Source organism: Pygoscelis adeliae, unplaced genomic scaffold (genome assembly GCF_000699105.1).
Source record: "Pygoscelis adeliae isolate BGI_AS28 unplaced genomic scaffold, ASM69910v1 Scaffold15, whole genome shotgun sequence".
In the NCBI taxonomy this organism is placed as follows: domain Eukaryota; kingdom Metazoa; phylum Chordata; class Aves; order Sphenisciformes; family Spheniscidae; genus Pygoscelis; species Pygoscelis adeliae.
Window position 1 is genome coordinate 1,661,847 of NW_008824988.1, and position 13,897 is coordinate 1,675,743.

The 13,897-nt window shown below is 35.6% G+C and overlaps 1 protein-coding gene across 1 annotated transcript in view; it reads right to left on the reverse strand.

Annotated features, from left to right (window-relative positions):
• AHR (aryl hydrocarbon receptor) overlaps positions 1 to 13,897 on the reverse strand; it is a 57,651-nt gene that overhangs the window by 16,303 nt on the left and 27,451 nt on the right. Inside the window, exons 2-4 of the mRNA XM_009326086.1 lie at positions 8,320 to 8,432; positions 4,585 to 4,674; positions 2,653 to 2,776 (exon numbers count right to left, since the gene is read on the reverse strand). Of these exons, the coding sequence (XP_009324361.1) occupies positions 2,653 to 2,776; positions 4,585 to 4,674; positions 8,320 to 8,352 (247 nt within the window). The 5' untranslated portion in view covers positions 8,353 to 8,432. The remainder of the gene's footprint in view (positions 1 to 2,652; positions 2,777 to 4,584; positions 4,675 to 8,319; positions 8,433 to 13,897) is intronic.

Genomic DNA, 13,897 nt, shown 5'->3' on the forward strand with positions numbered 1-13,897 from the left:
CGAAGGGCTCTGATTAAGTCCTCCAACTCAGATAAATCTTGTGGCTGAGGATGCCTACTGAGTGTAGCTCTAGTCTCCAATAAGCAGTGCAAGGCTTTCTGCTGGCATCCTTGGCACTGGCAGGCATGCCATTCAGCATTTCTGCCACAGGAGCAACTCAGTGTTATTCTTTTGGTAAATACAGGGCTGGAATTTGAATGCAGGTATCTTATCTGGGTTCTCTCAAGTGTCTGTCAACTTCCCTAGTAAAACGGGCAGTTCCCAAGAGTGAACAAGGTTTTGGTGAAAGAAGAAACAGAATCTATAGCTCGCAAGAGGGAGGGGGGAACAGAACTCAAAACAGGGGAATGGGCTTCAAGCCCAAGCCTCCTACATTTGTGAAAGGAACACTGCTGCACTTTTCCAGGCAGACAGGAGGCAGAGAGGTTTTAGTGCCAGGATCTTGGAGAAGTGACTCACTGTAAGAAGGTAAAGTACAGAGCGTCTGCAATCCCTGGAGGAAAATTACCAGTTAACACTACAGGGGGTAGAACCCATGTCCCTCATGAAGTTCACACTGAAGCTCATCAACACCATGGAGCAATTTGCAGAACATGCTGTGCATTAAGTCCCTTTCTTTCTCTTTAAGCTCAAGACCATACATGGTTGCGTAGCAAGCAAACTTTAAAAGATAAACTAAACTTGAGGCTGCAAAAGAGGTAGTTGGGACTGAAAAATCAGAATTCTGCAAACTTCTCTAGGAACATGACAGGGCTGGGAGGAGTGTCTGGGAAGCACAGTAAATAGCTGAGGAGACCAGTGGTCTGGGGGTATACCAGAATATTGAGTGAGAAGCAACCAGTCCAGGCTAACTGAAGCCAAATTAGTTCCCAGACTCAGGCTGGAATCTGTGCTTAAGCCTGAGCACAATCATAATATGTCTATAAATATCTACATAATGTGAGCTGAATGTATTAAAAAGGAAATGGATTAAATTAGCAAAAATGGGGAGGATCCGTATGATCATTGCATTATCCTTTGTTATAAATCCAAACTCAGTTTAAAAAGCCTCAATGGCCAAACTTGAGGCCCCAAAATAATTAGCAGCTTCTAGTAAGCTAGGAAGACAAGGTACAAAACACATGATTGTTTGTAATCCTGCTCAGCACTTCCAACATTCAGTCAAACCTGATGCCAAGTCAACCTGGCATCGTACTTTTCAAACACAACCTTTTGTAAATTCATATGCACTTGCTTAAGCGCTACAGAACACCATTTCACTCTGAAGCAAACAGTAAGCCACCACATAAAAACCTGGTTTCTGAGTGCCAGCAGCTGTTTGCTGTACCAAATTGTAATATTAACTAGTTCTGTAGCATATTTTCAACTGGATTTTGTAGATTGATTCATAGATGATATAACAATGTTGACCACTAAATGAAAAATTGAAATATACCAAGCCAAACAACTAAATAACATTTGCTGGTTTTTATTTCTCTATCAAATCATAACATTTCTGTACTATAAAATATTAAATGGGAAACTGTTAGAGTTTTAAATCAAGTTGCTTTATGAATGATGGATTTATTAAAAAATAATATGGACTTTTTCTGGATTTAAAAAAATTATCTATGACCAAGTAACTTAGAGTAACATAGAGCTTTACCTACATATTCAAACTGTTGTGCAAAATGGAGCATTACAGTTATCTCAACAGATTTGTCATTATCATCAGGCAGGCATACGCTTCCCATATTACGCGTAACTATCTGTACCAACACATCCCTGTTCCGATATGTAAGCAACATGTTTCTCAATATAGCAGGTCACTTAAGCATCAGTCAATAACACATGGCAATCTGATGCCTAACAAGCATACTATTTGGTCTTAAAGGCTCCTCTATTTAATCTTTTATTCCTCTTCCTCTTTCACTCCCAAGAGAAGTACTGGTCTATGTGGCAGCCTGCATATAATAGTGACAGGTGTGGAAGAGTAAAACTCTTCCACGACCAGGAATGCACTATTCCGTATATTAACACTGTAACTAACACATTCTTAGTCATGGAATGCATCTACCAGCCTGAAGAGCTTAAAGAAGCTGTTGTACCCAATTGTCTGCTAGCCTTCCTAAGCTAATAAATTTGGTGACATGATCTATAACCAGGAGTAACAGATGTAAAAGAGAGATCATTACTTCAGAGAAACACTTTCTCATTCAAACAGCCATTAAAGACAAGCCGCATAATTGAGGACAAACACAGAAAAATCAAGCTTCCTTGTTTCTTACATCACCAAAACAAACCGTCCACTTCTGACTGCCCTGTTTGCAACATAAACATGTAGGATTACCTGCTTTGCTATTTACCACAGGACTACTGATCAGACATGCAAGACATTCAGTCATTTATGCTCCAAATTAAAGTCTTCCAATTTAAAGGAAAATTAGTATTTTAATGGTGCTGTGCTATGAATAGCAGTGCTTATTTAAAGTGCAAAAAAATAGTAATTCCCACCATTGGCTAAACATATCCATAAAATTCAAAGAAGTTTAAAAGATGTCAGTCCTTCCTTTGTTCATGTAAAAAAATCTAAACTTTTTTACATACACAAATTAAAAAAAAACAAAACCAACTAATCAGACAGGCAAACATGTAAGTTGGCTGCGTTCTCACCTTGTACACTTGGTCCAGAATCTGTAGACTGGGCAGGATTTAATGCCCAATGTAGCTGTCGTTGAAACTCAGGTCTGTCTTCTGTGTGAATCAATTCAAATACACTCTGGTGTATAATATCAGACTATGTACAAAAAGGAAAAAGGCGGGAAAGAGAGAGAATAAGAAACTTATATGACAATATGGTGTAAGTTGTCTGGTTGACAACACTGCTATGGATATAGCAAAATCCATTTTGCTCAGGGATAAAAACATAAGTTTGCATGCACATGGCAAAGCTTCGCAAAACAATTTTTAGCAGCACAGAGAAGAATGCAGTCATGGGTGTGACTGAAAACATGAGAAATAATAATTAAAAAATACTACCTTAGACAAAAAAAAATAACATTATGTCAAGTATTTCTTTACCTGCTTTTATCTAAGCAAGCCTGAAACTGTTATGCTTAGATTTTGTTTAAATCATTTAATTTTACATACTGGTAAATAAAGTACTTGCCAGCTGGTACTTGGACCTGACCCATTCTAGGTGCTACAGGAATACAAAAGAAACCAAAGACCCTGAACCAAACAACTTCCAGAACTAAGCCAAGTAGATTATGAACATTGGTTCTGTTTGCCTGAAAGCTTTGTCACTCCTTAAGGTTGCATTAAAATCTGTAATTATTAAGCTCTCATATCACCACCGATTGCGTGGTTAGGAATGTGGTCTAAATGGCATAGCTACAACAGCCAGGATCAGTGGCTGAAAGAAATTAAGGGGAAAAAACCCACCCAAAAAAGTCAAGAAAAGCCTCAGTCAACTGAGAAGAGTTAAATTGCCTGTTCCCTGCATGGATCAAAACCCCAACCATTATATAAACAAAAAATATTTAAAATAAAATATAGATCTAAAGAAATTAAGATGAGGTGGCAAAAGCAGAAGTGTAGCTCAAATTTTGCTTTGATGAATTTCATAAAAGAATCAGTATTTTCCAGAATAAATTGCCAGAAATGCTAATTTTTGTAATTTAAAACTTCACTTCTATATCATGCATTTGATTTATTGGCATTGCTATACAATTTTTATGCCCAATTTGTTTTCCAAGCTTTTTTCTTCATTCCCCAACACCAAAAGAATCTGTAACCCCAGGAATAATAATGTTTTGTTTGGAATATTTTCTTTTACACAGACATTCCCCAATCTCTTATCAGTTAGCTAAAATTGCAGACTAAGCAGAGTTTCTCCCTATTTTTAGACAGCAACTGAATCTATCATCATCCAATACCCGAAGATATAAATTGATAACTATAATTAAGCTTCTATCATCTTAACATAAACTAATCCCAGGAGTTCTCTAAGGAAGGCCATATCTGCCCACTGGGTCTTGGTCTTTACTATTTTGGTACCTGGCTTGCAAGCCCAAGGAAGTTAGCCATACACGATCTGCACCATAAATTGTAAATAACAAATGCTTGTTTTGAAATAAATAAGTAAATAAATAAAGTAAATACGAGCGAGAGAACACTAACATTCTAAAAATACTAAAATCACTTAGTTGATACTTAAAACCTGAAGGCATATGGAGTTAATTTTGTATGAAAGGTTTCTATTAAAATAATTACCTTCCCATTGAATTACATCTCACTCAGCATCATAAACTGGGTAACACCACAGTATAAATTTCAAACAGTTGTTCCAGGAAAGACTAATTAAGTGTGAAAATTTCCTATCTTGCCTAACTTAACTTTGGAAATTATATTCCTGTTGTGCTTGGCCTGAGGTCCCATTTCAGCTATGTAAGCTGATAGAAAAGTAATATGGTTTCAAAGTAATCCAACCCAAAGTACCTAACTGAGATTTTTATTACACAATCAGACCCTGAATATGAACACTGATGCCCTCTGAAATTAAGCAAAACCTCTGCAAAAAAATAGAGGAAAAAATAAACTTACCTGTTGGAACCCCAAGTAGTCTTGGATAGTAGAAGAGACGTAAAAAACCAGAGCATCGGCCGTAACAACTAATACAAAACCATTTAATGCCTGGGGAGGAAACACACCAATCTGTCAGCTTCAGAGACAAAATCCAGCTAATTATTGTGGCTGTAAGTCTACCTATACCCTAGGCTCCCAATAAAATATGAAGCATGCAAAAACATATCATTATCTAACAGCATAAACGGCAGGATTCTTCATTGCATCTCTCCACAGTATACATGGCACAATGAAGAAAACCGCATTTAATGAAAAAAAAAAAAAAAGTTCTTTTGGAAAATTCAGGGGAGAAGCCAAAGCCTGTTGATGACTTATTTACTCTTGATTGTAGGAGATGAGGGACAGCAGTATGAGCAACTATAGGTTTATCTAGTATCAACCATTGTTCACAACGCCTGTGTGGCTCAAGCCTTTGGTACACCCAGCTGCCTGCAGCACGAATGGGAGCCGTGTCACAAACCCATTCCCAAAATCTGTTCTATTCATAGTGCAGACAGGCCTAAATGGACAGGAAATCAAGCAATCAAGATCCCCTATATAGTCCAAAAAAACATTTTATAGCTTACTTAAAATAGAAAACCTCTGCACAAGCGGACTGTTGTAAGTAAACAATGTTTTTGAAGAGATTTCCCCCTTCACGAAGCAGCAGACTAAGCGGCTCCTTACTCAAAGTCACTCAAAGGGCATTTATCTGAACTCTCAATCAATACGGTTCATGGCAATTGTTGTGATAGCAAACAGTACATTTGTGACTTGGCAGCTCATCTGAAAGGTGCTGATGTACTTCTATGGATTTCAGTCAAGATTTAACAAAAGGCTGTCTTGAGGGACTGGATTAAGTATATTGTGCCACTTAATTTCCTCAGCTACATTCAAAGTCAAATTTGGCCAGCATACTCAAAACAAATTTTTTAAACCTCTTTATTAGGCAAAATTATCGTAACTAACAGAAAATGTAAAGTAAGTGAAGGATATCCTATATCTTCCTTTAACAACAAAATGTATTTTTATTATGAAACAGCATCATTCTTCCACAAACATTAACTCCCATAGCCCCACACTACGGTAACCACCATAGTTGCTTTTCCATATTTTGCAAAGATATGATTTTACTATTTCTTGTTCTTTTACTAACACAATCTAATTAAGTCAAGGCTAAAGATCTGATTAAATGACTGGTCTTAAGATGCTGTGAACCACCTATTTAATGTGTAGACATTTCTTAATCTATTCTCATAAACAGTTGTGCGCTCTATAAAACCTCCTTATATAAGTTTAATGAACTTTACCTGAAAAAGTATAAACTTAAAAAAAAAAGTAATAATCTGAAATTAAATAGCGTAGCCAACCCAAGAAATCTTGACAAGTTACGTAAAATCTTTGGTTTTGATGAAGTTAATACTAATTCCAAGGGAGCAGGATGCCACAATAGCAGGTGCGTGTGTCTTCTGCTGACCTATACTGCAGGGCATTTCACCTCAAGTGGTTGGTATAAAACTTCTGCGAGCTGCACAGTGTCTAATTCTGGCCCACATGTTAAAATCAGTTATTTTGCTCTGTTTCATACAAAGCCATGAAAAGGTTCTTTTTTGTCCAGTCTGTGACAAAGGGAAACGGCTCCTCTACCTGGAATTCAATCGCATTTTACAGTGGCTCTGGTACGCAGTTCATTTTGAAACAGGATTGTTACTGCAGAAATCAGATACCGTCTGTAAGCCAGAAATTCTGTAAAATACAAGAATTTGTTTGCCCAAAAGTCTACTGCAACGAATTACTGGAAGTTCCTTAAAACATCCAGGTATCCAGCATATACCAATAAGTGGGAGATCAGTTCTCACAGAGGTTTTGGCAAAATGCAATCTTAAAATGATTATCTTTAAAGGCATAATGAAATTTCTCAGTGAGTTTATTGTTCTGGAGCATTGGAGATAATATTTGTGCTTCTACAAAAATACTCTCGATATTCCTAATACAAATGCAATTACAACACTGTTCATTACTGGTGAGAATTAAGATGTTTTAAAAATTTCTTAGAGGCTGACATTTGACTTGCACTTCATATCATAAACTCGCTTAGTCTATGCTAGATTATGTATCTAAAATAAGACTTTGAAGGAATTTAAATTATTTTTTAAAAAGGAGACGTAGCTTAATTTTAAGGAAGGCACATCTATGTATTTGATTTCTATTTCCACAATATATTGAATTGTTAAGACAGTTTCTACATTGAAAATTAAAGACATCACAATTTTCTGTTTGTTATGAAACAAGAAAAAGCATTTGGTTTTATTTGTTCATCAGATATAAACAACATGGTATATATTCATATCACCTTTGCAAAAAATAGAAAGAGAATAAAAAGGAAATGTTCATCGTCAGTTATAGTTTATGGAAACCTGTGTGACACAAAAGACTTCTGAGCTTAGGCAGAAGGGAAGGTTGTTACCACTATTTACATCTTACTGATGCTCAGTACCTTCTAGAAAATTCCCACTTTCATCACTTATAATTTCTTACATTCCCTAAGAAAACTCTATCTGCATAGTCATTCTCATTATTTTTTAATATAAAATATTTACAAACCAAGAAATTCAGTTAAGAAATTCAGTTCATTTACTTACTTCCCAAGAGGGCAGAATTTACAGTAACAAATATATCATCCATTTCATTTTCATGTTGGAAAGCTGTTCACCTGCAGTAACTCCGTAACGGTTCTTTGTCATACTTTATTAAGGTTAGAAGATTACATACGTGTCCTAGTTTTTTAGTCAGTTAAGAAAAAATTTTCTACTAGCATTAGTTTACAGTAATTGTTTTGTGGGATTCTTAGAACCTGTTTTCATTTCTACCCTTTGAACAGTTAAATTAATTTTGTTCTAAGCAAACCATTGGCTCTGACTGACCTAATGATTTGCCAATTCTGATAAATCAGTGGGAAACCTGTGTACAAGATAGATTATCAAGATATTTCAAATGGAGCTGCAGGTCACAGTAAAATCTGTTTTGTGAAACTAATTAGAACATTGGAATACTTATATTAGTAATTTCTTGAATTTAATCTAGACCTAGTATTATATCGTTGTATTTCATATGTTTTGACACTCTAGGGCATTAAAAGAGACCATAAAACAGACTACATAATTTTAAAAAAACCACACTATTTTTCATTAATACTTTCCAGTAGTTCACATTGCTAAAAGATATTGAAAGTATTTTAAAATTTGTCCTGAACCTATACTATGAACTCTGGGTTCTTTCAAACCACTGAGAAAGCAAGATATTCCAGCAAGCCCAAGGTCTTTAAAAGAGAAATTCGTTTTTTAGACAGTTACTCACTAAATTTACAGTAGATGACTAACCTATCTGACCTTTATGAAGATTGTTTCTTTATATTAATATCTTTATTAACAATAGATGCAAAGAGATGGGAAAAAACAACTCTAAGAAATGACTCAAAGAGTTAAGAGGACCCTGTAGTCTAACACCCACTCTTCAAAGTCATTACTACCACCAGAGAAAAGTGCAAGAGCTGTATAATATTAACCTAAAGAAAATGAGGAAAGAATTTGACAATAAGAAAACTTCCTTTTTCAATCTCATTAGTGAGTAACTGGTATGTTAAATATAATATAATCCTTTTTTTTTTTTTTTTAATTGTAAATCTTTGTATAATACATCCACTGCAAAACATACCTGCAGTAAGAGTTCTCCTTCCAGGATCTGCATCCCTTCTCCACGTTTTGCTGTTCTACAGTTTTCCTGAATGTCATTTCTTTCTGGTCTTGCAGAGTTAGATTTTAATGCAACTAGAAAAAAAGAAAGAAAAAAGTTGAGTGATCTTTGAAAGGCTCGCTAGAAATTTATGTGATGATGTGCTATATTGTGTAAGAAAAAATTATATTTTAAAAATGCTTATGAAGTCAATCTAATGAAAGATTTCTGTTTCAATGTCAGACTTTCCTTAACTTTAGAGATAACCCCCCAAATTTATCGTCCATCTCCTTTATAAACTATAGTACTTTCACAACAGAATCAGTACGATTGAAATCAATCCAAATCTCATTATTTTATTCCTTTTTTTCTTCTTCTTCTCTTAGGGCTCACTCTTAGTTTGTCACTCTTGTTAATAAAGGACATTTTTGTTTTCATACAACAACCTCCTATAACCTAGTAACAACTCTGCTTTAAGGTGCGGCAACACTTACACTTATTCTTATCCCATCTAATTTCAGACATCAAACTATGGTACCTCAGATATAAGCCTGCTCTAAACCTAAAGCTCCCTTCAGAGAAAGGAAGGAAAGACGCAGGAACCCTAAATGCATATTACACATTAAAGAAAACAAAGCAAGCTATTTCAAACAACTTTTTTTTTTCTGCCATAGTTAAATTTTAACCATTTAAACAATTAAGCAGACCTTCCAATTTTAGATAAAATACTATAATCACGAATCATCATTATTCAGGTCTCAAATAGATCCAACTGAAAGAAAAAATTACTCAATGAACAAGGGATGAAGAATCAGACCAAATTGCTACAAAGTACCTGAAAGACATACTACCTCCCATCTCTGCACTGTGTCTTCTAATAAACAGGACGCTGTCAAGTAAAACTAGATACTCAAAGACTGTCCATAACTCAGAATTTATCTACTTTCCACATAGTTCTAAAAAGAAAAAAAAAGTCTCCAAATCTGAAATTAGTCTGCGTGGGTCTGTAGTGTCTAAACAGCTTAAAACTACTTGAGTAATTGTACCTTAAACCTTTACCATAAAGCTAAACACCACCACCCCCAAGCCCAGAATTTCTAAACTGCAAAGCAAGGGTAATTTATAAAACCAACTGCACTTCTGTAAAACACCAACAGTTTATCTCGTAACAATGAGATATTCACCCTCAGTTCCAAATTATTTTTTCAACCTGCTGAAAACCTTCATTTTTCAGATGCTCAGAACTTTAGTCAAGAATCCTAAAGAACTCCTGTTCACTCACTTTTCAACTAGGTTAAATGATATTTTACACTAAGTATATTAACTGAAAGATAAATTATGCCTTTCAGGTTTATTTTAAGCTATCGCTGCAGCTAACAACTTTCAAGCCAGACAGTTTTCATTAAAATATCCCTCAAAGGCACCGCAGAGGAAAAACATGTTCTAAAAAGACATTAACTGATTAATCAGTCAGGAATTTATCTGAGGGTTTGCTTTGAAATTAAAACCTTAATGCTCTTCTTCCTACCAGATAGTCAAAAAGTCCTGTAATAGGCCACACAGAGTTGCAATTGCAAATTCATTTTAAATTCGAGTGAGTGGAAGATGTAGCAATATTTTTTCCCTAAGTGCTATTTTAAAAGGATATCTAGAACATTCACTAAAAACCTGTGAAGTCCACTGGCAGTAGAATAAAACTTATTATCTTTTTAATTTACATTGTATGACTATTGAGAAAGCCCACATTCAGCTTTGGAAGTTGCAAGTAAAGATACCTAATCACACTTGCCATGCTGAAAAATACGATATACAATTACATACAGATGTTTTTCTTTCATAATGTGCAAATAATAAATGAGGGGGAGGAATTACAGGTCGTTGACTAGTGAACAATGTTCTGCTCTACATCTATCAAGTAACGGAGCTCTAGAGCTCAAACACAGCTTACACACTGGTATGGCTATATTCCTCCTAACTTTCAAAGCATGCGTATAGGTACACGTGAAGTTACATATTTTGCTGAATTGGAACCTACACCTTTTGCAGAAATCAGAATGTGGATGAAATCAAGCTGTTGTAAACTGAGACAGATGAAAAACTGCTGACAATCTGGGGTAAAAAAAAATGGAAGATACAGTGGAAATTGCAGCTGTATACATCACTGGATGTGTACAACTCCTGAAAAAAACCAAACCCAAGTTCACCTTGTTCTGACAGATAAACCACAGGCCTGCTAAGTGCCTGCTACAAGCCACCCAGTCACTGGGGTTTCTCCCTCAACACCCATAGGTAGGGTGAAGAGATCACACTACAGGGGACTTCACGTTCTGAGACTTTGGAGGTGCATCACTAAGTGACAGCTCTAAAACACCCACACGCTTTTAAAGACTAAGTTGGAAAAAGGTTAACTGTTCCATCTACGGAAAGGAAAATTTTTATCATCCCTCTTCTCAATTAATAAAGGGGCATCAAAACTGAAGTGCAGATGTTGCTTAGGTAGGTGTGGTCTTCCCTTGGTTTCATAAAAACTAAATTGTGTTTATTAAATAAAACCCAAATTTTGTTTAGCTGGTACTAGAAAAGGCCAATTTCACAAAAATCAAAAGTCAAATCGGCTAGAAGCACATAAAAATTGCAACAGCAGCATTGGTTTGTTGTTAGGTGGAAGTGAGAAAAATATAAATAATAATGTAGAAAAAAACAGGAAAGATGACCAAATATTTCTGGTTAATACTTCTGAGAATAACAAGTGCGATATTTACATTTCACGATGAAAGTCCTGTTAGTCCAACAGAGCTAAACAGAAGTGACTGAATATGGATATTTTAGATCAACAAGACTTGATACATTTTATTCAAGATTTTAAAAACAGCCTGTTGAACTTCCTACTGGGGAGACAAGACAATGGAATGGATGATACAGAACTTTGATTAATAAATATTTAAAAGAAGGTAGTAGTAAAAAAAGAAAAAAACACCCAAACAGTATTCAAACTAAATACAAACTTTTATTAAAGAAATTATAGATGTAACTTGTAAAGTTTACAATGTCAATATAATGATGGCATGGTAATTACCAGCCCTGTGTGATTAAATTTCTTTATCAATTCTCTTCAAGCAAACATTAAAAAAAAAAAATGCTAGTAAGATTTTAGGTTGACACAAATACAATGAGAGTAACAGAGACAACACTGGTCCCTGACGCTGAGCAAGCCCGGCTACCTGGATGCAAACTTGCAACGTGTGGTTCAGTACAGTCAAACTGAAGGCTACCAGATCCCAACAACAACTGGCCTTTACAGTATGGGAGGGCCATCTTGCGAAGCAGTAATTCTGAAAAGACTTAGTCACAACACACAATGCTGTGGCCTCAGAAATACCAGCTAGAGATACAGTAACAGATGATGATGATGATGAGAACTAAAGCTAAAAAGGGTAACTCACCCAAAGGTAATATTACAGTCAATATCACCTCGTTTAAAATCAGCCATGTATTCTGCGACTTCTCATAGTCTATGTTACTCATGTAGTCAGATGAAATAATCCCAGTAGTTCATTGCTTTATAATCTCTGAATGTCTGAATTAAGTACAACACATCAGCCTATCCCCTCTTAATTTTCAGCCACAGGAAATTAAAACATGAATACTCCCATAGAGTAAATAGGAAAAAAAAATATCTCTATACATACTCTAAAAGACATGAAAGACACAATCAAATTTCTTCTCAGAATTTCCCATGAATAACATTAAAGCAAAAAAAAAAAAAAGCACAGTTGTTTATACCTGTAAAAAAAAAAAATTCTGCTACACAATTTTAGCAAGAGGGTTAGATTGTAAGCACATGCCTTCCAAGTAGGTTAATGATTGTCACTTAATCCTATGTCCAGAAACAAGCATCATTTCCATTGCCCAGACTTTCCTGATTTGAAGTAAAAGCTAAATCCCAAAGACAACAAAACTAGATAGTGACCTTTAATAGGTTTTCTAGACAGAGAACATCATCATAGTTTTTGGTACATTTATTTTACAATTGTGAAATGCTTTAGCACTCAAACCAGCAAATGTAAAAGATAGTCAGTTTTACATTATATCTACAAAGACAAATTAAATAACAATGGTAACATCGGTGTTTACCAACTCCTTATCTGGTTCTGTTACATTCAGGTGACAAGAGATTTGTACAGAGATGTAGTATACTTTAGTAGATTAACAAAATATCTGGAAAAAAAAAAATCTGACATACAACTACTTCTTCAGGTATGGAACAGAATTCAAGCAACTGAGTTCTACCCACTGCCAAAAGCCATATTTAATTTTAAACCCATGTAAGTATTCATTGAAAAATTATTTTCAATACCTAAAGAGAACAGGTATTAAGCAGTCTTCCTTCTTTCCAGGCAATAACATTCACAGTATGAGAAACTGCTTTGGGATATATCCCAAACTGCATGAGTTACAAGCAGCATGCTGAATCAACTGATAGTACATGATAAATGAATTTCATGAACTATTTGTTGAGATACTCAGAAATTATTCTCTTTGTTGTAATGCAGAAAATCAGTATGCTTTGCAGCTGCTGGAGTTGTAGGAATAACAACACATCTAAGTCCTAACTGGCCTTTCAGAATGCATTTCCCTCAATATTAGACCTACCGCTTTCACCTTTTATGGGAGAAAATTCTCAGATTCTTCCTCTCTTCAAACCAGGTCCCTGAACGTAGACACACTTAAGATCAACTGTGATTACTCAGTGGATCCAGTTGGAAACAAAACCTTCAAGTCCTTCCCTCACTAGCTGTGAGCAGCGATCAACAAATTAACAGATTTTATGTAAAGCAATAATCTTAACTCCTAACAACAGAAGCATAGCAAAGAATATGAGGAAAATTATTTAAAAAAAAAATAGAGTCTGTCCACTGTCTCATTTAATCTCCATGCTGTCCTCCAAAAGAGGCCCTAGACCAGGGTGAAAAAGGCCTCTCACCTTCAAACACTTGATCTCTAGGGTTTCTATTTGGTAGATATGCTCCCCCAGCTGCGACCCACAACAACTGGTGACCTCTTCCTTCTGGGCTGTCACTCCTGTTCTCAGCAAGAACCTTTGCCATCATTTCCTCACTTGAGAGCCAGCTGCTTTGAAGTCCCATCTCTGCTATTTCATCCAGTTCAGCTTGCAAAATCAATGACCGTGCAGCCACCTGTAGCTACCAGAGCACCTTCAGCAAGCATGAATTGTGTAAACAGTGATTCCTTACTCTGTTTACCAGAAGTTACAACACCAGAGAATCGCAAAAGTGTCACAGAGCAAGTGCAAATACACTCTACTGACATACTCAAGAGGGTACTACCTGTACTAATTGTTGCAAAGTTAATTAACTGGAGATGCAGAGAATTCAGCATAAGGTATATGTCAGCAACTATCTAGCCAACTTTTTAATGGGCATTCATATAGAAGCCTGATTTAACACACAAATACTTGTCTACTTTACTATTACTTTAAGAAAATAATATTGGCAGTTAAACTTCTTAAAGTAATACAGAAAAGCATTCAAAACCCATT